This window comes from Apostichopus japonicus, chromosome 16 (genome assembly GCF_037975245.1).
Source record: "Apostichopus japonicus isolate 1M-3 chromosome 16, ASM3797524v1, whole genome shotgun sequence".
NCBI classification, from domain to species: Eukaryota; Metazoa; Echinodermata; class Holothuroidea; order Aspidochirotida; family Stichopodidae; genus Apostichopus; species Apostichopus japonicus.
This window is the reverse complement of record NC_092576.1, coordinates 3,605,762-3,631,640: the sequence shown is the minus strand read 5'-3', so window position 1 is coordinate 3,631,640 and position 25,879 is coordinate 3,605,762. Positions and strand designations below refer to the sequence as shown.

General features: G+C 34.7%; 3 protein-coding genes across 4 annotated transcripts in view; all 3 read right to left on the bottom strand.

The window, feature by feature from the left end:
* Window positions 1-528: 528 nt before the first annotated feature.
* LOC139983110 (uncharacterized) lies at window positions 529-9,382 on the bottom strand. Of its 2 annotated transcripts, XM_071996470.1 has the most exons (8): window positions 9,055-9,376; window positions 8,133-8,242; window positions 5,542-5,635; window positions 5,125-5,271; window positions 4,639-4,827; window positions 4,056-4,127; window positions 2,836-2,886; window positions 1,096-2,136 (listed from the first exon to the last, which is right to left on the bottom strand). In XM_071996470.1, exons 3-8 carry the CDS (start codon window positions 5,591-5,593, stop codon window positions 1,946-1,948), a joined length of 702 nt encoding a protein of 233 aa, XP_071852571.1. In that variant the 5' UTR covers window positions 5,594-5,635; window positions 8,133-8,242; window positions 9,055-9,376; the 3' UTR covers window positions 1,096-1,945. The 2 variants fall into 2 exon arrangements, with proteins under 2 accessions (XP_071852572.1, XP_071852571.1); XM_071996471.1 differs by lacking the exon at window positions 8,133-8,242 and having other exon boundaries at window positions 529-2,136; window positions 9,055-9,382.
* A 223-nt stretch (window positions 9,383-9,605) lies between these two features.
* The window catches only part of LOC139983105 (uncharacterized), a 54,771-nt gene continuing 38,497 nt past the window's right edge, over window positions 9,606-25,879 (bottom strand). Inside the window, exon 9 of the mRNA XM_071996463.1 lies at window positions 9,606-15,868. Within this exon, the coding sequence (XP_071852564.1) occupies window positions 15,729-15,868 (140 nt within the window). The 3' untranslated portion in view covers window positions 9,606-15,728. The remainder of the gene's footprint in view (window positions 15,869-25,879) is intronic.
* On the bottom strand, window positions 17,436-24,870 carry LOC139983108 (uncharacterized). The gene is made up of 8 exons (XM_071996469.1): window positions 24,603-24,870; window positions 23,683-23,790; window positions 20,978-21,072; window positions 20,526-20,672; window positions 19,799-19,987; window positions 19,172-19,243; window positions 18,895-18,969; window positions 17,436-17,646 (listed from the first exon to the last, which is right to left on the bottom strand). The coding sequence occupies exons 3-8, from the start codon at window positions 21,027-21,029 to the stop codon at window positions 17,471-17,473; spliced, it is 711 nt and encodes a 236-aa protein (XP_071852570.1). The 5' UTR covers window positions 21,030-21,072; window positions 23,683-23,790; window positions 24,603-24,870; the 3' UTR covers window positions 17,436-17,470.

The following is a 25,879-nucleotide window of genomic DNA, read 5'->3' as shown; positions in this document are numbered from 1 at the left end:
GTGTCATATTGTCACATGTTTGATACAATTTGGTGCTTTAAACCACCTTTGTGTGAGTAAATTGACAAAATGATTCATTCCGCTTATATTCTTTAGAAAAGAAATGAGAAAAAAATACACAGAATGATTAAAGTGTGTGAAGACTCTCGCTCGCACAAAGAAACGTCTCATACCGGTAATATGACCTAGTTTCGAATGAGGTGTAATAGAAGTGTTTGACACCACCATCGATCCCATAAAATACACACACAGCTTGCTACCGACGGTAATTAGACACTAGTTTACAGTCAATACATACAGCTACGGTAAATATCCACATCACAGTGTAATTATAGCAGCGATGGACATCTCAGGTCTAAATAAAAGATAACAAGGTAACACATTTTATTACTGTCTTCATTTTGTAGCAACAAGAAAAAACCTCGCTCCCCTATGCACTTGTACCAATATATATATATATATATATATATATATATATATATATATATATATATATATATATATATATGTATATATATACATGGGCGGCGATCATGGGGGGGGGGGGAGGCGTTGGGACATGTTCCCCAATAGTTTAGGTGGGGGATATATTGTCTAATATCCCCACAATATTTGGTGGTATATTTTTGTGTGTGGCTATAAATAGAAAATAATGCGTGAGATTATTTATCCAAATCATATTTGGCGGTGGCTAAAACTTCATCCAACACATGTCATACCACTTGCTACACATTCAATTCTAATTTACGGCTTGGCTTGCCTAAAGAGTGGTTATTTCTGTGTCAAATTGTCAGATTCAAAGCGCCAGGGGTGCACTCTGTACAATCATAACACTTGGGTAATACGCCCTTAATGACAGTTATTTAAAGCCAATTTATACGTTTTAACACACCAGTAGAATCATTGTAGTCGAGTGGTACGAACTTCCGTTCGTGACACGAAGATCAGGGGATCGATTCTTACCTTCGCCTGATGAGTCCCAGAAGCTTAGGACGAAACCGGTCGTGAAGTGGAATTTTTCTGGTGTGTTATTCTTTAATGAATTACTACATATATATATATATATATATATATATATATATATATATATATATATTTATATATAAACATATATATATATATATATATATTTATATATAAACATGCATAGGTTAGGTATTGATATACACTCAATAGTACAGTAGTGTTGGCCCGATGTTAGGCTACTATAACATATTTCATTAAATGAGTTTACGCATTCAAACATATGATTCTATAGTAGTGTTTGTCAAATGTTACGCTATTAAAATCATCATATTAATTAGGTTAGGTTTTGATATATACTCAATATGAAAGTAGTATTGGGCCGTTGATAGCTATAGGCTGCTAAATATATTATCTTTAAGTAGGACTTGAAATTAAAGAATGTTAGGCATTAATGATTTTTAGACATACATACATTAATCAACTAATCAAAGAGAACTAATTTCCGATTATTTCTTGAGGTTGGATGGGCATGCCACCACTACATCCAGTTCTCGTATTCCTTCTAAAACATTTAAAATAGCTTAGAGAAGGAAGGCTGATGAATGTCATTAATTCAAATATATAAGATACATATAAACTCTTAGATAGTGAAATACTTTAAAAAGCCTAACAAATTAAAAAATACACCGCATCTTAGACAATCTCAAGATAATCAAATTAATTTTATATTAGTGAAGAGAGTCAATGGTGATTATATGTCTATGTCATATTGATAACTTGTTTCCATTTTGAATATATTTTTATTGTTCATATACCCAGCTTTGACTCAATACTTGCCTTTGTTCACTATACTTTTTTTGTTTCTTTGCTCTTCGAATGTACTAACACTAACAGTATCGACCCATTCTGTCTCCCAACAAACCCAACCCCAGCCACAACCCACCCCTACTTTGCTCCAAACACATACCAGTCAGCTCTGTCATTCATGGTCCTCCTTTTGTTTTGTTGCGTCGTAACGCACCGCAGCATTATTGTAATCATGTTTGCAACAGAGTTTTGTGCAGCAATTTGTCCAACATATCTTTGTCTTTGTCAAAAATATTGCAGCCAAGATTATGATTATTATGACGACTATGACGACCATGACGACCTTGACGACCATGACCCAAGCTGTAAAACAGAAAAAGAGGGTTAAAATACATGGATTTTAGTATAAATACTTAAACATACATCTATCATAAATGCAACAGTCTAACTGTCAACTTCATCTGACATTAAAGCAATTATTATCCAATCAGCTACAATTTTTTATCCATTTTTTAGATTTTTCAGTGTGTTTTTATCAAACCATTTTAATAGATCAAAAACATGTCCTTGGTTTTTTTTTTCAATTATAAATGACAGCCTAATCAAAGTAATCATTGATACATGATAAGGCAAGCACCACATGTTTATTTAGACTTTGGTCTCAACTTTCTTAGAACTGTTTCAACCTAGCTCTAAACTGTTTCATTTCTCTTCAAAGCTCATACTACAGTGTAGCATCTGATATAGGATTGATATCACTCTACCATTACCAACATCAATCACTTTCTTACAACTGTTTCAACCTAGCTATAAACTGTTTCACTTCTCTTCATAGCTCACACTACAGTGTAGCATATGATATAGGATTTATATCACTTGATCATTACCAAAATCAATCACTTTCTTACAACTGTTTCAACCTAGCTATAATCTTTTTCACGTCTCTTCACAGCTCACACTACAGTATAGCATCTGATATAGGATTGATATCACTAGACCATTACCAACATCAAAACACTCTAGAAAGTAAAACTGATCAAATAATGAGATAAGAAGATTTACCAGCACTGCCACCAGGTTCATCATCATCCTTTGGTGTTGAAGTTGTATTTGCTGAAGAGGAGAGCAAAATTATGCAATATCATTCTTACCAAAAGATCTACAAGAATACAAACAAACTGTGATGTGACAAAGGCATAAGACCTTATAGTGTAACAGTTTGAATATTTAGGCCAAACATATGTTTGTTTCATCAAGTTTACCTAACACTTGATGTTAAATATGACTGACATGTCTAATGATACACTTTAGCAAGCTAGGTGTCACTTTGATGAGCACGGTAACATAACAGATTAAGAAGAATGTTATGACCCCTTCACTCGGTTCCACCTTAACCTAACTATCACATTGAAATGTTACTTTTTAAACAAAAAGTAAACTGAATTCCCCAATGTAGAGGACGATCTTGACTTTTAAAAGCAGAGATATTCTGAGAGACTCATTTTAGCTTGTTTCAAGTACATGAAGGAGATATTGTTTTGAAATAGAGAATCTTTCAAAGTATTATATAGTACAATTGAAAACCATACCACTAAAATCACGTAGTCTTTAAAAGGAAATTAAGCAATTAAAGCATAAAACAAAGAAGGAGCAGAACAAAATTCTAGACTGTAACAATGTTCGCCAGCAGGCTCAATGCACATATTACATCTAAGTTCTACCACACAATTGAGCCTTAACTGAACTTATCATTTTCTGTCACCGCTACAGCTATGCAACAGAACACATACGAACGTATTTTATAGGCCTATCAAGTCTCAGACACTGTGTATGCATATTGTGTGTATTAGATGGACACGTTTCGCATGCTTGTGGTATAGCCAAATGAGCCATTTTGAACGCGTCGGTACAAGTCCATCATTCATGTACAGAAATCACAAAATTCCTGTCGACAGACTGAACTCGAGATCTTTAACAATGTTATACATAGGGAGGAATATAAGTTGTAACAAATTATGACCCAGTATATGTTAGTGGATAAAAATGTGCACAAGTACGGGGAGGAGTGGGGGAAGGGGGCATTTGATATCGTGTCCCCCTATCTCAAACAAATCTGATCATTAACGATTAAAACTCCGTTAGGTCATAGATATTGATATTAATAAGAACTACCATGTATAAGTATAACTTTGAAAGACAATCAAAAATGGGGCAGTCACACTTTTTGGAGGGGGGGGGGGGGGCTTGGTAAAGATTATTGAATTACAATGACTATTTGTTACCTGGTGTATTGGAGTGTGATGAAGTTGTGCTACTCTCAGACTGTGCAGTGGTTGGTTCCTCTACGTTGTGAACTGAAAAGTGAAATGCATATTCATAGTTCTTGCTTATAAATACACATGTTAATTGCCTTTATGCTCACACGCAAAACATTCTTATTGTGAGGAAGATTTATGAAGTGAATGCATTCTTTTGTTCACGGAAATGCATTTTAGTTCCGATTTATCTATGAGTTTTTACCTAAGCGGGAATTAGCTGTACAATTTCCCATCAAACTTACAATATCCTTCTAAACTTTTCCAAACGCACACTATCGAAAGAGTTGTTTGGTGATATACCTTATGAAACTCCACTATCTTGATTTGTCAGATGACCATTGTGTTCCCTGGGCATTAACGCACAGAATGCAAAGCGGCAAAGATACTGTATATCATATAATAAAAGAGCACTCCACAAATGTTACAGCCTGATTTAACACATGTCAGAAAGATTTAACGACACATATCGTAGTTTTTTAAAACCGTTAGCTTTTTTTGGTGGATATTGCTGAGATGCATCCAAATCCGATAGGTAAATAAAGCCCACCTGAGATGTAGAAGTTATCTGTGTATCGAGGATATGTTTCCCCGTCACAGTCAATGTACTCCAGTTGGTAGTTTGTGCTATCAGACATAGTAATGTTGTTAAAAACCAGTACACCTGTATTGGTGATGTGTAACGTTCCATCCTCATATCTTGGTCCAATGGTACGACCGGAAGAACTCTCACAAGTTGCTGCAGTATACAATATGAAAAGTTACTCAGACATCAAGGTAACATCTTTCGCATGATGACATCACTGTGATTACAGAAACGTATATGACAAATTAATGTGTAATTTGATGTGAAAAGAAAACAAATGTGTGTGAGTGTCTGTAGTATGTTTGTGTGTGTATGTGGACAGTACTGTAACTATCATCCTTATTGCCTCGTTATATATTCCTCTAATCACGTGAGTAAATCAGTAATTTTGATATTTTTCAAGAATGTATCACACTTGACGGTACTCTTTCATAAAATGTAATACCATACCTTTCTGGTAACGTATTAAGTCATTACTCTCATTCCAGTACACGACGGATGTCCATTCATGGTTTGGCAATGAACACTCAACTTCAAATGTCGTAAAGAGTGTAGCTTCTTGAGTTTTATCACAGATAGAAGACGCACAACAAATATCTGGAATGAACACAGTTCTTTTTTTTTTTCATTTTTCATTTATTTATTTCCAGTATAAATATAAATATTTATAAACAGGACATCAAAAGTGAGTACCTAATAAGAAAATATTATTTTAAAATGTTAGTTTACAAAACAAAATCCCCAAACATTACTGGTTAAGGTGCAAAAAGGCAGGAGTTGTCCACCCCTTCTATCCCCCCTCCTCCAATAAAAGAAGGAAAATAGTCAAAGGGAAAATTAAAAAAAAAACCGACAGGTCTCACTTACTGGTGAAAACAATAATTAAAGTGACCAAGAGAAGTAACCTTCCCAGCTTCATATCGATTCGATGAAACACAAATGATGTCAGCTAGAATAACATCTGTAAAGAGAAAACATACAATCATATGACGTATTAATATAAAAGGCAATGATTTCGTCCATTAATTTTGGAAGAAGAACAAACATTAAAGAAATAGAAACCTCACTGACAATGAGAATACTACTTAATGATAATATAAATGTTAATTCTTCTTTCTTATAGCGAGATATTTTCACTCGGATTAACTTTGCTTTTGTACCGAGAAAATCGCATAACTGGACGAACTGAAACATAGAGATCAAATCTTAATGAGGCTTTGAAGCCTCATCTTAGTTCAAATTATGGATTTTGTTCAATAAGATCGATATATTTGAAAGTAAAATTGGTAATTGGCGTAATCGAAGGATTATCATATAGAAATGGCTTCAATTAATTAAATGTATGCTAGTAGGAAGTCCCATACACCAGATCATGTTTGGAAAGGATTTAACCGCATGCACCCACCGGAGAGCAGAGCTGGTTTCACATTAGAATTTTTAATTTTTCAAAGTTGAATAGGTTTATATGATTTGTCTATAGTGTTTGACAGGGTTGTTTCTAAAACGATGGATAAACCAGAAAACGAAAATGTTCAGTGATTACGATGCCTAAACATATTCATAGTGTGGTAAGCCATATTTGTTAATATTCATTAACTTATTCACACCAAAATGAAGAGGGATTATTTATTGACTAATGAGGCAACATAGAAAGGAAGGTACTAGGAATCAATTATCTGTTGTCAAAGTCTATTTAGTGACATAGTATAAAACAGATACATGCATGATATTAATGCGGTTAAGTTTTATGATCTATTAAGCATATATCCATACACTTACATTGTATTATCCAAGTGCATGTATAAAGCTATTAAGCATATACTATTTCAGAGTTATCTGATTAAGAATTGTATGTTCACTGATTAATATTATTGTTTTGTAAACAAAACACAAATATTTCGTTAACAGTTTCTAATATCGCTTGCCAAAGAGCTATGCAGCAGGTATTCAGTAAGATTACTTGTATAATATAAGAGTAAGAGACAAGTCAAGACTCTAGTCGTATACGGTACGCGACGGAGACAACTATAAGACTATCTACCTACACTGTGGAACTCTTGAAGGCACAGTCGCAGCAATCAACTGGGACTCGCAGAACTGGTCCAAAGACTAATTAAACTGCGCGTTTCAATGAGTATGTTGCTACTGAGCTGAGGGAACAGTTTCCTACTAATTGATCTCCCAGTCCCTTTTACGATATCTATGGGTCAGATGACACCACCTAATTGACGCAATTAGTTGGAAGTTGAATGGGGCTTCAAAGGCATCACTCCAAGGTGCTTCACCTACTGTGGCTGTGCATTATATTTGGGAGAAGGGATACAGGAAGCGAATGAGGGAAATGTCAGTAAAAGTTTGTTAGTTTATTTTTAATGTTTTATTTATTCACACTTATAACAAGCTTTCTAGGTTTTGAAGAGCAGTAGGCCACGTGGCTGTTTCGAGGCTGCCACCTCCTGAATATACCCTACATGACTGGTAACCACCCCCACCCCCCCCCCACCGTTTTCCACACATGAGCTTTGACCGCCACCTTCCCAACATCATCCATGGACAACTGCGTAGAAGTGTCAGATCTTGTGAAGACGGGCATACACACAAAACACAACTATATACGTAGACTGATTTCATGCAAGCCCCATTGCCATGATGCGAAACTTCATATCACCGGTTAAATAGTAGCTGACATCATAAGCTCCCCCTCCCATAGGTAATAGAAGGCATTAATCTCAGAAATAATAGGTTTCACAGCTATTTTCAATGATGTTAGTCTTTCAATTCGAATATGTTTCATATCATTTGTCTATAGTGTTTAGGCAGAGTTGATTCTGAATGGATACAAAATTGTAAATTTCCTAAATCGTCATCTATTCTGTATTTCATGGCTCGTTCATTTGGGCATACTTTACCCACTTTCAGAACTGTTCAAGAGGATTATCTTATATCAAAGTTATTCACTAGAGTCTTTAATGTGGAACTGGTAGTGATCCACAGATAGGTCAGGAACGAAATGGATACCGATTTGTTAACGTTACAAAACGTAAGAAGGATGCAGTTGGATATTGTCGTCTTTTTGTAAATAAAGTTACAGTCAGAGGTACCACAGTTTTCTATCTAAGTGCATTGAATATACCAAATACCACGTAGGCTAATTAGATCGCCAAGGAGGCTCAAAGTGAAACACAGATGATATATTTGTTTTTTAATCTTTGACCTTTGATTGTAAATCAAAGTTTCTCAAACAGAGATATCTTATACAATCAACGATTCGTAAACATTGATTTATTTAGCAATACGCCATATGCATATAATAATACAAAGAACAGTGCAGTCAAGATAAATAATTAAATAATGAGGTATAACAGTCTTTCAGAAATGATTTTGTCATTCAATGGAAACCGATGTAATAGTTTCAAAAAATCGTCTTGCTATTATTATGTTCACACGACTTTACTTACTAATTTCCCCAAAATATGACGTTCGTAGGATACCTCCTTTAGAAATACTTTGCCTTGCCTGGTCAATCTCGTTGCGTTTCACTCCTTAATGTTTTCTATCGTTTATCTATCTAAATGAAAAGAAAATAATTACGAGATAGGCATGGATGATACGTCAACTTTATGATACTAATACTACTGCAAATTGCAAACTCTGCATACAATTGCGTGTTGTATTGCTACTGTACTATTACTATAGTATATATTTATATAGCCTATAAACTAGGCCTATACATATAGTACATAAGTATAGTACAAACTTGAAGTGAGACCAAGACAACGTACTCCGTCATGATCTATATGAATGAAATACAAACCATTTGATCAAACTTCAATAAGTGATGACATATATAAAAACACATCAACTAGATTTATCTAAAAGCTGCCATATCAAAGAAAATTGGTTTTTATTCACGGTCAATCTTTACGTTGATAGAATATACTTGCACATCTGAACTGTAGCAAAGGCTACAGGAGACAATCATTTATGTAAAGATGATAGTTAATATGTAAAGCGTACTATACATACCAATAGTAAGCGATACGATAAAACGCGATTAAGTTCACGAGATAAGAAGCACATGTGTTCACTGCATGGAAGCTACAAAGTATTCCCATAATATCAACAATTAACACTTTAAGATTTAATGAACTAACGACTTAGAACAAACAAATGATGGAAGCTGCTTCTCGCAAAAGAAAAAGCCCACATAGTAAATATGACAACTTCCCATGATATTATTTATTGATGTTTGACCGCATGAGCTGAAAGTTACACGGATTTGGCGAGTATCATAAAACATCTATGCTGCTAAACTATGAAGGCGATGTAAAGAAGGTAATAACAACGCAAATGTTAGTACTAAAATATTAATTTACTTACCCACTTTCAGAAATGTTCAAGAGTAGTATCTAATAACAAAATTTATTCATGAAAGTCCTTAATGTGGAACTGGTCGCGATCCACAGATATGTCGGGTATGAAATGTATTACCGGTTAAGTAACGTTACACAACGTAAGAAGGATGTTGTAGGATATTTTCGTCTTTTTGTAAATCAAGTTACAGACAGTGGTTACAGACGTACCGCAGTTTTCTAAGTGCATTGACTATATCAAATACCACGTAGACTAATTAGATCGCTAAGGAGTCTCCCCAAAGTGAAACAAGGTTTAAACATTTGTTGTACCATACTTTACTCTTTGACCTTATTTGATTGTAAATCAAAGTTTCTCAAACAGAAATATCTTATACAATCAACGATTTGTAAACATTGATTTAATTAGCAATACGTCATTGCCAGATAATGATACAGAGAACATGCAGTCAAGAGTATATATATATATATATATATATATATATATGTATATATATGTGTGTATATATATATATATATATATATAATTATATAAAGTACACAGAACAATGCAGTCAAGATAAATATATACTAAAACAGAGAACAGTGCAGTCAAGATAATAATATCATAATACAGAGAACAGTGCAGTCAAGATAAATTATTAAATAACGACGTAGCTATTTAAGACTAGCCAGAATTAAGCGAAAATATGACTTTATGACACCTTCTTAGTAGCCTATCCCAAAACATAGTGCTTCACGGTAGTGGTCTCAAATAACTATACAATTGAAGTTTTGACAAATTTTGATACTTATCGTGAACAATTCTCATATGCGTCACAAAGATTGTTAGGTTATAACGCTGTAGTTACGAGTAACGCAGTTCACATAAACAACATTGTATGTTTTAATATAGTATAAGTTAGCAAATTCATATAAGCTGATTCCCTGTTGATTAACATTAATTCGGTACATTGACAAGTCTTAACCGTTATATAGTTTATCATACAATTATCATTCAGTTGTTATGAGGATTAATTTTCGTGGCATGGCCCCAATAGTTTTCAAAGCAATGATTTTCAAATAGACCTTTTCAAACATGTAAAGTTGATGAATTTTGACAATGTTTGTCTTGGACTCATGCTGTCCCTCCACCCCTCCCTCCTGCCATCAGAAACCCATATCGGGGCTCTGATCAGCAAATTAAAGAAGGGATGTAAAATTATACTTCTTTAACGTATGAAGCGATGCAGAAAATATGACAATTATCTGACTTTAGTTTTCAATGTATTAGGAATCAATCTTTAAAATAAACAACACCGGAATATTTTTGAAAGATTATAATGTCTTTCTTGCTGTGTTTATGGCTCATGGCTTCTGCGGGATCCTTAGGTTCTTTTCCACGGACTTGAAACAACCTGACACATATTTTGATCATGGGCGGCGATCCTGGGGGGGGGGGGGAGGGGGGATATATCCCCCATGAAAATGGGTGGAGGGGATGTAATACACCATATCCCCCCACCAAATGCCAGGGATAAGAATATTTTCATGCCTACATTTATGCATCATCGTGAATGTACGGCTCTTTTTTAGCTTCATTTCTCGCCTACCATAAACGCAGTGTGATCTTTTCAAATAAACCGTCTTTATCTTTATCACGGTATTGATATAGTACATATATGCACCCTCATAGTATTCATATAGGCCCTATAGTAGGCCTACACACGTACATGTTCCCTCGAACAGCTGAGAATCTCATGTTACCAGGGTAATGCTTAATACACGTTTCACCTGGATGCCCTAGCAATCGGTACCTAGGAATGTAACTATGTGTAATTGTGTATTGCATGTGCATAGGCCTATAATAGCCTGCATGAGGCCATTTTTCGAATAATATAAAAGAGCTCTCGAACATTCTAACGTAGCGCCTGAAACAAGATTGACAGGGGCAATTTTCCCCAAATAACACCCGAAATTAAAAAAAAGTATTTTGGATCCTGATTATGAGATATTTCGGACATGATATTCCTATTTTAAAGTTGGGTATATGCCGCTTGGAAACCTTGGGAAGTGCCGTTTCCGGCCATCTAGAGGGTTTGTAAATCCCCAAATTTTCTTGTACGCTACGCCAACTCATGGTGGCGCTACGCTTAGATAGTCAACAAGGTCATATCCCCCCCACTCGGAAGTACGGATCGCCGCCCATGATTTTGATTATTCCACACAGCACAACACATTCGGCCACTATAAACAGTGAGAAAAACTGGGGCACCGTTTGGTCAAAACGGGCTGGCGAGAATTCTGTCTGCCTGTTCATTATTATTATTATTTTCTACAATAGGTATATGGATTTACTTTCCCAGTTTTGTTAACTTATTTTTGTGCATACTCAGTTCACGCACTCAACTTAATCGACCATGCATATTCTAGCCCCCTCCCTCCCCACGACTGGCCTCTAAATCATGTCGGGTAGACCAATATTTCGTGACTGAAATGTATTACATTCAGGCTTAATTATCAATAGCTATCCAGACGGTCGGGCCGGCGATCCCAAACGCGTGCATCTTATTGGGCCAACACCATGGCACCCTGTTCGCCCGCTGGCTCACTGCACATACTACATCTAAGGTCTACCACCCAAATAAGCCTTCAAATAAAAATGAAAAGGTTCAAACTGTCCTGCTATACAGCTATAAAACAGAATACGTACGAACGTGTTGTAGGCCTATCACTCAGACACTGTGTATGCATATTGTGTGTGTCAGATGGAAAACGTGCATAGCCATATGAGCCATTTTGGACATCGTAGGCGGTACCAAACCATAATTCATGTACAGAAACCACAAAATTCCTGTCGACTGACTGAACTCGAGATCTTTAAGAATTTGACATACGATTTTGACATATAAGTTGTAACAAATTATGACGCGTAAGAGACTATTAAATCCCTAAAGAAAAGGAATTTTAGAACCACAGTCTCGATGTATAGAGACTGGGGGTGCATGAGACATAGGCGTAGGAGCCCATTTTGATTTGAGGGGTGGGGGGGCTGTAACGACTTGCCCGAAAAATATAACCATTTTTCTTCACGCGCTCCGCGAGCGTGAAACATATTAATGTGCATATCATATAGGCATGCAACGGTTATTACATCGCATACAAATAACATACAATCATTTGTCGTGTTATTACCCTTCCATATTGGTTATAATTATTGGGGAAGTCGTTACAATAATAATGAAAATAATAATATCAGTTTAACCATTGAAAAACACAACATTCCAAATTATTTTTCTTTCAGTAGGTGGCCGAAAAATTCTCAGCATGTTGCCCGAATTTTCATAAAATGTTTTGGTTGGGGCTGCAGCCCCCCCCCCCCAGCCCCTCCGTCTCCTACGCCTATGAGAGTGGATCAGTTAAGTCCTTTGGTTCTCGTGCCCAGGAATCATAGAATCACAGCCTCGATGTGTAGAGACTGGGGGTGCATGAGAGTGGATTGGTTAAGCCCTTGGTTCTTGTGTCCAGGCTCTATCTTGGGTAATTTTTTCTTAAGTAGTATTACAGACTGACACATGCCGGTATATGAGTACACTTTTTAAGGAATCATGATATTGAGTATGTATAAAGTTGTTAGGTAAACAGTTAATATTATGTATTCGTTATATGTTTTCTTAGTTTAGCTTTAATTATGATAATGTAATGACATTTGCGTCATACGGATATTAATTTACGTCCTGTCTGGCGGTTTTCTACCGTGAAAAACACATGTTTTGTACACATTATACCGAGTGGAATATTTGTCATGTAAATTCTAAAGTAAACTATGTAGACTATAGATATTTAACTAACGAACATCTGGGATATCAATATATACTATCTGATGTTTAGCTAATGCATCTGTTCTATTTTATAAGATAAAATAACTTTGTTGACATAAATTGAAAGCTGTTTATAGGAAACCAAATGAATGAATGCTTTTCAATATCATTTGTCATATCACTTTTCAATATTCGTTGTCAAATTGTTTGTATACTTTCTATTCAAACGTCAGATTACATTCCAATTGATGCGGTTTAACAATTTTGTTTTTACTCTTAGAGTTTATTTAGCAGATGGTAAGTTTGAATGACAGTAAATGGCAATCGTGAACCTTACCAAGTTTAACTATACATATCAGACAAATGCCTTGGCAATTCAAACGAAAGAATACATATTCATACAGTAAATTAAATATAGCAGGTGCCCGTATTGTCTTTAGTTCTGATAGACTATGTGGAGGATTATCATATATTTGTATATGCATGGTTGAAGATAAAATGAATACAAAATCTGTTTTATTAGGTTTGTATGGAGCAACAGTTCTTAATAATAGGGTTTAATTAAAGTTAATCATGATTACTAATGAAATGGAGGTGTATGAATCAATGTTAAGTATTAGAGTATTCCATAGATTATTATATAGGCTAATTACATAATTAATCATTATAAGCCATAGAGTTACTTATAGAAAATACATTTATTGCCAAAATTGGCCGCTGCTCATTACCGCTACTTCTTAAAATACGAAAATGAGTTCACAAATAGAAGTTGATCTAATTGGAACCTTCTAATTGGGGAAACTCTACTTCATTGCTGATTATCTTGGAATCGAGTCAGCAAGATGACCATTGGAGTTTAATTGACGAGAGCGAGTATCATTGCGTGGGTTCCATCGGCCCAATAACACCCATGGACTATAGGGCACATGGTGGGGTCCAGGGGCTGAAAATTAAACAATTTGAACACAGAAAACTAGCTTCAAGTGCCCCAAGAGGTGAGAAGAAATGATCATTTTGAACTCGGGGTGATCCGGGTGGATATGTTTCTAAGGCAGCAAGGGGTGCTTTCAAGTTGACAGATGTTTACAAGTATGGACAGCCCAACTGAAGTGTAGGAAGTTACTCTAATTTATACAAAAGTTCGCGGATATACTTCCTTTAATTGCAAACAGTAGGCATATGTTGTTCTAATTCTAATATGAACATAGGCCTAATTATGTATTTTTCGAGTTAGTGGAAAGTTTTTGCCCAAGGTTCGACCAATCAACATCTCTACGAGTTTAACATTTGTATCTGAGTATACCGTACCAGTTCGATTAATCACACGCGCAAATGGAGATGTTAAAGGTCACGTTGTGACCCTGGGATATAAACGAAGCGAGTTGCATAGCAGATCACGCAATCAGTAAACAGTGGTATTGCGACCATATCTAAAAGCTTCACAATAATCAATGCGTGAACATTGCTAAATGTTTATCCTTCATCAACAGGTTCTTTCTATTTGTTAATATTTTTCATGGTTTGTCCTTAGTGAGATGTTTAAGGGAGGTGTGTTAGCCAATCAGGTGTTACATCTATACCTCCTAAATATTCAGGGAAGTGGATTTTAAATTCTTATACTTTCCTTGCATTTTATGAGCTCAAAGAACTGTTTCAATGATGTACCCTGAATTAACCATAGGTCATGTCAAAAACCAAAGTAAACAAACTTATTTGTAATATGATAATGAATCTATTGTTCTATCGGTGATATAGAGATGAAAACAAACCCGGAGGAGGGGTCCTTCTTGTTTTGAAATATTACGGGCAAAGTAGATGATTGTACTGCAAAATGGTAACTAAATTATAAGGAGAGCTGAAACAGCTGTTGTAGCGAAACTAGTTCAATGAGGGAAGGTGAAGGGAAGGAGGGTGTGGCGGGGGTGTCATTTTGTCACATGTTTGATAAAATTGGTGCTTTAAACCACCTTTGTTTGAGTAAATTGACAAAGTGATTCATTCCACTTATATTCTTTAGAAAAGAAATGAGAAAAAAATACATATAATGATTAAAAGATGTGAAGACTCTCTCACAAAGAAACGTCACATGCCGGTAATCTGACCTACTTTCGAATGAGGTGTAATAGAAGTGTTAGACACCACCGTCAATCTCATTAAATACATACACAACTTGCTACCGTCGGTAATTATATACTAGTGTACAGTCAATACATACAGCTACGGTTAATACCCACAGCACAGTGTACATATAGCAGCGATGGACATCTCAGGTCCAGATAAAAGATAACAAGGTATCACGTTTCATTACTGTCTGCATTTTGTAGTGACAAGAAGAAAACTTCCCTTGCAAGCAACGGAAAGTTAACTTTTTTTCAGAGCGCGGCACGAGGTTAGTGGGCGAGTCTTCAATGCCTTTAAGAAGAAGAGATTACAAAGTACATCTCAAAAAAGTTGCATTTTACATAAATTGTTACTTTGCAGTGGTCTGACCAAACCATGTATCTTTGTAAATATTTTATTTATATCTCTCTATCAAGAGAATAGATTTATGCTAATACAATTATTAGATTTTTAAGAATGATCGAATTATTAACCGTTTGGTCAAATCAGCAGAAGTATATTTATCTCACTAATTTAGTGCAATGTTTATTGGAATCCTTTGAACTTTTCACCTAAACTTCATAATTCCATATCAGACTTGGTGGACTATAATACATGATTTTGTTTTTTATTTTGGTACCATTACGATCCAGCAAAGTACAATCAAATTGTAACAAATTCTATGCAAAATGCATCTTTGAGGAAATGGCTCCATAATTGACCATTTAAATTACTTAACATTTAAAAATACATATTTAAAATGTTTGAACATTATTTATGGCTAATGTTCTCCACCGTTGGCCAGTTTCGCTCTGTTGTTTCTATCTCTGGTTCTCATACATTTGATGATTACGGCGAGGCACAGGACAATGGCGACAATACAAGCTACAACTATGATGATAATCACCCAAGTATCTAAACCAGTAAAGACAACAGACCACGAAAATGATGCTTAAATTGTAAACAAAATTGATTGAATAAGGTAAAAAATGTGAAAATATTCTCTGAAAGCAATTTCGGTATACCGTAAGTCAAACATACGCATAATAAATTATCAGGTGATTTTTTCTCCACCCTGCACCCACACTCCTCTTTCCCTCTGCCCAGCCCACCACTTCCAAAAGGGTCATAATAGTGAGCATTATCATGATTACAATGAGATCGATTGTGTCGTTTGAACAGACTATTGTTTCCTTGGACATCTACGGATTTACAATCAGCGTCCGAAGCCTAGTGGTTAGGGCGTCCGCATATAAAGCGGGAGGCCCGGATTCGAATCCCTGTGGGAAGCTGGAAGTTTTTTCACTGTTCTGGACTTTCCAACTATACAATTTCAATTATATATATATATATATATATATATATATATATATATATAAATATATATATATATATAAATATTTATATATATATATATACATATATATATATATATATATATATATATATATACAGTAGTGTTGGCCCAATGTCAGGCTACTATAACATATTTCATTAAATGAGTTTAGGCATCCAAACATATTATTCTATAGTAGTGTTTGTCAAATATTATTAAGCTATTAAAATAATAATATTAATGAAGTTAGGTTTCGATATATTCAATATGAAAGTAGATTAAAGCTTTTGATAGGTTGCAGTAAATATATTGATATGTAAGAATTTTAGGCATTAATGCTTTAAGAAATACAGACATTAATCAACCAATCACAGATTTCCGATTATTTCTTGAGGTTGCATGGGCATGCCACCACTACATCCAGTTCTCACAGTCCTTCTGAAACTTTTAGAATAGCTTAGAGAAGAAAGGCTGATGAATGTCATAAAATCAAATTAATAAGATACAAACAAACTCTTAGATAGTGAAATACTTTAAAAATCCATAAAAAAAATTAAAAAATACACAGAATCTTAGACAATCTCAAGAAAATCAAATTAATTTTATATTTTATAGTTGAAGGTTTGCAGTCTTGTTCAAGGCCAAGGCCATCTCACAGGATACTATAAAACTTAAACCCTAGTTACAGTAACTTGTCACACCCACAAACCAAAGTGTTCATAATTCAAACAATCCTTCCTGGGCCCTACAGTGCCTCACATCCACGTGTTCCCGGGGGAATTCCCATAGGGTGCAGCCACACACCGACACACACAACTATATTTACAAGTTACCCATTCATATACCTTTGTGAAGAGAGTCAATGGTGATTAAATGCCTTGCCCAAGGACAACATAACTTGTTTCCATTTTGAACATATTTTTATTGTTCATATACCCAGCTTTCACTCAATCATTGCCTTTGTGCACTTTTATTTTTTTGTTTCTTTGCTCTCTGAATGTACTGACACTAACAGTTTTGACTCATTCTGTCTCCCCACCCCCATCCCCACCCCAAACACTAACAGTATCGGCCCAATCTTTCTCCCAACCCCATCCCCAAACACTAACGGTATTGACCCATCCTGTCTCCCAACCCCACCCCCAAACACTAACAGTATTGACCCATTCTGTCCCCCACCCCCTGCTCTAATCAGGTACGGTACCATTCCGGGTCAATGCTATTTCCTCTGTAGTATCATTGTTACCCTCTCCCTGTCTGCCAGCGGGTGTCGTGCTGCCTTGTGCCTTGCTTTTTGTCCACAGAATAACAGCAACGACAGCCACGACCACGATAATTATTATGACGACGATGATGATCCAAACTGTAAACAAACGAAAGGGTTGAAATACATGACACTTAGAATACAAACATGAACATACAGACCATCTATCAAAATATGCAACAGTATAACTGTCAACTTGTTCTGACATGAAAGCAACTATTATCCAATCAGCGTACAAAATCTCCTATTCCATTTAAAAAAAAATTCAGTGTATAACGGAGCAAATTTAACAGAAGATGAATATTCCCTTTGTATTTTTTTCATTTATCAATACCAGCCAAATCAAAGCAACTATAGATACACACACACACACACATATATATATATATATATATATATATATATATATATATATATGTGTATATATATATATTTATATATATATATATATTGAAATTAACTATATATATATATATATATATATACACACATATATATATATTTAAATATATATAGGCCTATATATATATATTTATATATATATATATATATGTGTGTGTGTGTGTATTTATATATATATATATATATATATATATATATATACACACATATATATATTTAAATATATATATAGGCCTATATATATATATTTATATATATTTATATATATATATATATGTGTGTGTGTGTGTGTATTTATATATATATATATATATATATATATATACATATATATATATATTTATATATATATATATATTTCGTAGTGAGTTGGAAAATCAAGAATAGTTTGTCTTTAGTGAGATGTTTAAGGGAGGTGTGTTAGCCAGTCAGGTGTTACATCTATACATCCTAAATATTCAGGGGTAGTGGATTTTAAATTTTTATACTTTCCTTGCATTTATGAGCTCAAAGAACTGTTTCAATGATGATCACTGAATTAACCCTAGGCCATGTCAAAAACCAAATATTGTGACATAGTCAAATGAGTTATTTTGGACAGCGCATGCGGTACAAATCAACCATTCATGTACAGAAACCACAAAATTTCTGTCGACTTACTGAACTCGAGATCTTTAAGAATATTACAAAGGGAGGAATATAACTTGTAACAAATTATGACCCAGTATACGTAAGTGGTTAAAAATGTGCACAAGTAGGGAGGGGGGGGGGATGTGCTATCGTGTCCCCCATCTCAAAATAATCAGATGATTAACGATTAAAACTATGTTAGGTCATAGATAATGACATTAACAGGAACACCCGTGTGTAAATATAACAATGAAAGAAAATCAGAAATGGGGCAGTTATATATTTTTTTCGGCTGGATAAGGATTATTGACTTACTATGAGTTTTTCCCCCAGATGTATTGGGCTTTGATGAAGTTGTGCTGCTCTCAGACGATGCAGTGGCTGGTTCATCTTCGTTGTGAACAATAAAGTGAAACAGATTACGACTATATTCTCAAACGATTACATAATATTTACAGTTCTTGCTTAATGACATTAACAGGAACGCACATGCATAAATAAAACAATGAAAGATAATAAAAAATGGGGCAGTCATATTTTATTTTTTGTTGGGCTTGATAAAGATTATTGAATTTCAATGACTATTTGTTACCTGGTGTACTGGAATGTGATGAAGTTGTGCTGCCCTCAAACGGTGCAGTGGTTGGTTCCTCTACGTTGTGAACTGAAAAGCGAAATGCATATTCATAGTGAAATGTTCAAGTGAAATTCATATTCATAGTTCTTGCGTGCAAATACACATATTAGTTGCCTTTATGCTGACACGCAGGAAATATTCTTATTGTGAAGAAGATATATGAAGTGAATGTATTCTCTTGTTCACGGAAATGCATTTTAGTTCCGATTTATCTATATATGAGTTTTTAACCTAACCGGGAAAGAGCTGTACAACTTCCCATCAAACTTACAATAACCTTTTAAACTTGTACAAACGCACCCCATCGAAAGAGTTATTTGGCGATCTACTTTTTGTAACTCCACTATCTTAATTTCCACTTGTCAGATGATAAATGTGTTACCTGGGTTTTTATGCACAGAATGTCAAGCGGCAATGGAAACTGTATAAAATATAACTTAACAGCAGTCCACAAATGTTACAATCTGATTTAGCACATGTCAGAGAGACTTAACGACACATATCGTAATTTCTTAAACCCTTAGCTTTTTTGTTGGATATTGCTGAGATGCATCCAAAGCCGATAGGTAAATAAAGGCCCACCTGAGATGTAGAAGTTATCTGTGTATTGAGGATATGATCCCCCGTCACAGTCAATGTACTCCAGTTGATAGTTTGTGCTATCAGTGAAAAAAATGTTGTTAAAAACCAGTGCACCTGCATCGGTGATGTGTAACGTTCCATCCTCATATCTTGGTCCAAAAGTATCACCGGAAGAATCTTCACATTTTGCTGCAGGATACAATATTTACTCAGAAATCAGTTCAGTTCAGTTCAGTTAATACATTTCGCATATACATACACATACAAAAACAGTGCATTAGAGAAAGCATAAAATGTTTATCAAAGATAGTAACCCTAAAGAAAGAAAATAACAGAACAATGTAAGAAAGAAAATCAAAATGTACAAAACAAAATTGACAATAATATCAATCATGGTACTTGGAAGTTAGATAACTCTTTAGTTGATACCTCAATGAAACACATGATTTCGAATAGTTAACATCTTTCGCATGATGACATCACTGTGATTACAGAAACGTATATGACAAATTATTGTGTAATTTGATGTGAAAAGAAAACAAATGTGTGTGTGTGTGTGTGTGAAGTATGTTTGTGTGTGTAAGTGGACAGTACTGCAACTATCATTCTTATGGCCTCGTTATATATTCCCCTAATCACGTGAGTAATTCAGTAATTCAATAATTTTGATATATTTCAAGAATTTATCATACTTGACGGTACTCTTCCATAAAATGTAATACCATACCTTTCTGGTAACGTATTAATTCATGACCTTCCTTATGGTAAATGACGGATATCCATTCAAGGTTTGGCAATGAACACTCAACTTCAAATGTCGTAAAGAGTGTAGCTTCTTGAGTTTCATTACAGATAGAAGACGCACAACAAATATCTGAAATGAACACAGTTCTTTCTATTTTTCATTTTTCATTTTTCATTTATTTATTTCCAGTATAAATATAAATATTTGTAAAAAGGACATTAAAAGTGAGTACCTAATAAGAAAATATTATTTTAAAATGTTAGTGTACAAAACAAAATCCCCAAACATTACTGGGTAATAAATGAAAACATGAAGCAACAAATAACGGAGGTGCAAAAAGGCAGGAATTGTCCACCCCTTCTAGCCCCCCTCCCCCAATAAAAGATGCAAAATAATCAAAGGGAAAATGAAAAAAATTGAAAGGTCTCACTTACTGGTGAAAACAATAATTAAAGTGACCAAGAGAAGTAACCCTCCCAGCTTCATATCGATTCGATGAAACACAAAATGAAGTCAGCTAGAATAACATCTGCAAAGAGAAAACATAGAATCGTATGACGTATTAATATAAAAGGCAATGATTTCGTCCATTAATTTCGGAAGAAGAACAAACATTAAAGAAATTGACACCTCACTGACAATGAGAATATAACTTTACGATATTATATATGTCTGACTCAATTCTTCTTTCTTAAAGCAAGATATTTTCACCCTGAACTTTATATAAATATTTTTCTGAACTTTGCTATTTTACCGAGAAAATCACATCACTGGACGAACTGAAACATATAGATAAAACCTTAATAAGTCTTTGAAGCTCATCTTAGTTCAAATTATGGATTTTGTTTAATAAGATCGATATATTTGAAAGTAAAATTGGTAATTGGCGTAATCGAAGTATTATCATATAGAAATGGCTTCAATTAATTAAATGTATGCTAGTATAGGAAGTCCCATACATGTTGATATAAATTAACTTATTCACACCAAAATGAAGAGGGATTATTTATTAACTAATGAGGCAACATATGAAGGAAGGTACCAGGAATCAGTTATTTGTTAACAAAGTCTATATAGTGACAAAGTATAATGCATGCATATTTTAGTGGTTAAATTTTATTACCTATTAAGCATATATCCATACACTTACATTGTATTATCCAAGTGCATGTATAAAGTTATTAAACATATACTATTTCAGAGTTATCTGATCAAGAATTGTTTGTTCACTGATTAATATTATTGTTTTGTAAACAAAGCACAAATATTTCGTTAACAGTTTCTAATATCGCTTGCCAAAGAGCTGAGCAGCAGGTATTCAGTACGATTACATGTATAATATAAGAGTAAGAGACAAGTCAAGACTCTAGTCGTATACGGTACGCGACGAAGACTCTTCACAACTACACTCTCTACCTATACACTGTGGAACTCTTGATGGCACAGTCGCAGCAAGCAACTGGGACTCGCAGAACTGGTCAAAAGACTAATTAAACTGCGTTTCAATGAGTATGTTGCTACTGAGTTGAGGCAACAGTTTCCTACTAATTGATCTCCCCAATCCCTATTACGATATCTATGGGTCACATGACACCACCTAATTGACGCAATTAGTTGCAGGTTGAATCGGGCTTCAAAGGCATCACTCCAAGGTGCTTCACCTACTGTGGCTGTGCATTATATTTGGGAGAAGGGATACAGGAAGCGAATGAGGGAAATGTCAGTAAAAATTTGTTAGTTTATTTTTAATGTTTTATTTATTCACACTTATAACAAGCTTTCTAGGTTTTGAAGAGCAGTAGGCCACGCGGCTGTTTCGAGGCTGCCACTTCCTGAATATGAACACATATACCCTACATGACTGGTAACCCCCCCCCCCCCCGGTTTTCCACACATGAGCTTTGACCGCCACCAATATCAAAAGGCTTCTTTAACTTAATGTTATACACTTTGTCATGTTCTTGCAACTGACATGCATAAATGCTCCTTTGTATTCTTTGAAACCTTGTCTAATTTCATCAGACTGAGTTCCGTTATCAACTGATTAATTAACTGACCACTAATTTTTAAAACTCGATAGAGTACATCTGGGGCAACACGTGGAAAGGTATACACAAGGGAGGTAACACACACGAACAGTTTTTTGTTTCTTAAATTTTGCCCATTCTCTGTTTTGTTTTCAATGTCCTGACCCCCTTCCCAACATCATCCATGGACACTGCCTAGAGGTGTCCGATCTTGTGAAGACGGGCATACACACAAAACACAACTATACGTAGACTAACTTCATGCAATTCCCATTGCGAACCTCATATTACCTGTTAAAAATAAGTTGACATAATAACACCCCCCCCCCCTCCCATAGGTTATAGAAGGCATTAATGTCAGGAATAATAGGTTTCACAGCTTTTTTCAATGATGCAAGTCTTTCAATTTGAATAGGTTTATATTATTTGTATAGAGTGTTTAGGCAGAGTTGCTTCTGAAACGATGGATACAAAATTGTAAATTGCCTAAATTGTTATCTATTCTGTATTACATGGCTCGTACATTTGTGCATACTTTACCCACTTTCAGAACTGTTCAAGAGGAGTATCTTATATCAAAGTTATTCATAGAAATCCTTAATAGGGAACTGGTCGCGATCCACAGATAAGTCAGGAATATTATGTATTACCGGTTTAGTAACGTTACACAACGTAAGAAGGATGCAGTAGGATATTTCGTCTTTTTGTAAATAAAGTTACAGACAGTGGTTACAGATGTAACGCAGTTTTTAAGTGCATATAGGTTATATCAAATACCACGTACTAGACTAAATAGATCGCTAAGGAGTCTCCCCAAAGTGAAACACAGATTAAATATTTGTTGTACCATACTTTACCCTTTGACCTTACTTGATGGTAAATCAAAGTTTCTCAAACAGATAAATCTTATACGATCAACGATTTGTAAACATTGAGTTTGTTAGCAATACGCCATATGCATATAATAATACAAAGAACAGTGCAGTCAAGATAAATAATTAAATAATGACGTATAACAGGCTCTCAGAAATGATTTTGTCATTCAATGGAAACCGATGTAACAGTTTCAGAAAATCGTCTTGCTATAATTATGTTCACACGACTATACTTACTAATTTCTCCAAAATATGACGTTCGTAGGATACCTCCTTTAGAAATATTTTGCCTTGCCTGGTCAATCTCTTTGCGTTTCCTCCTAACGTTTTCTATCGTTTATCTATCTAAATAAAAAGAAAATAATACGAGATAGGAATGGATGATACGTCTTCTTCATGAAACTAATACTACTGCCAATTGCAAACTCTGCATACAATTGCGTGTTGTATTGCTACTGTACTATTACTATAGTATATATTTATATAGCCTATAAACTAGGCCCATACATATAGTACATAAGTATATTACAAACTTGAAGTGAGACCAAGACAACGTACTCCGTCATGATCTATATGAATGAAATACAAACCATTTGTTCAAACCTCAATAAGTGATGACATATATAAAAACACATCAACTAGATTTATCTAAAAGAATGCCAATATCAAAGAAAATTGGTTTTTATTCACGGTCAATCTTTACGTTGATAGAATATACTTGCACATCTGAACTGTAGCAAAGGCTACAGGAGACAATCATTAGAGTAAAGATGATAGTTAATATGTAAAGAATACTATGCATACCAATAGTAAGCGATACGATAAAACGCGATTAAGTTCACGAGATAAGAAGCACATGTGTTCACTGCATGGAAGCTTCAAAGTATTCCCATAATATCAACAATTAACACTTTAAGATTTAATGAACTAACGACTTAGAACAAACAAATGATGGAAGCTGCTTCTCGCAAAAGGAAAAGCCCACATGGTAAAAATGACAACTTCCCATGATATTATTTATTGATTTTTGACCGCATGAGCTGAAAGTTACACGGATTTGGCGAGTATCATTAAACGTCTATGCTGCTAAACTTTGTAGGCGATGTAAACAAGGGAAAACAACGCAAATGTTTGTACTAAAATAATAATTTACTTACCCACTTTCAGAAATGTTCAGGAGGAGTATCTTTTATCAAAATGTATTCATGAAAGTCCTTAATGGGGGACTGGTCGCGATCCACAGATATGTCGGGAATGAAATGTATTACCGGTTTAGTAACGTTACACAACGTAGGAAGGATGTAGTAGGATATTTTTGTCTTTTTGTAAATAAAGTTACAGACAGTGGTAACAAACGTACCGCAGTTTTCTAAGTGCATTGGCTATATCAAATACCACGTAGGAGTCTCCCCAAAGTGAAACAAGGTTTAAACATTTGTTGTACCATACTTTACTCTTTGACCTTATTTGATTGTAAATCAAAGTTTCTCAAACAGAAATATCTTATACAATCAACGATTTGTAAACATTTATTTATTTAGCAATACGTCATTGCCAGATAATAATACAGAGAACATGCAGTCAAGAGTATATGTATATATATATATATATATATATATATATAGTACACAGAACAATGCAGTCAAGATAAATATATACTAATACAGAGAACAGTGCAAACAAGATAAATAAATGAAATTACGACTTATAACAGGTTTTATGGAAACCTTTAGCTAGTTAAAACCAGCAAGAATTTAGCGGAAATATGGCTTTATGACACCTTCTTAGTAGCCTATCCCAAAGCATAGTGCTTCACGATAATGGTCTCAAATAAGTATTTAACTGAAGTTTTGAGAAAACTTTGATATTTATCATGAATTATTAGCATATGCGTCACAACGTTTGTTTGGTTATAACGCTGTAGTTACGAGTAACGCATTTCACATAAACAACATTGTATGTTTTGATATAACACAAGTTAGCACAATCATGTAAGCTGATTCCCTGTTGATAGGAACATTAATTCGGTACATTGACATGTCTTAACCGTTACATAGTTTATTATATAATTATCATCCAGTTGTTATGAGGATTAATTTTCGTGGCAATGATTTTCAAATAGACCTTTTCAAACATGTAAAGTTGGTGAATTTTGACAATGTTTGGACTAAGGCATTCCCTCCCCCCCCCCCTGCCATCAGAAACCCATATCGGGGCTCTGATTAGCAAATTAAAGAAGGAATGTAAAATTATACTTCTTTAACGTATGGAGCGATGCAGAAAATATGACAATTATCTGACTTTAGTTTTCCATGTATTAGGAATCAATCTTTAAATAAACAACACAGAAATATTTTGAAAGATTATAATTTCTTTCTTGCTGTGTTTATGGCTCATGTTAATTGCGGGATCCCTAGGTTCTTTTCCACCGACT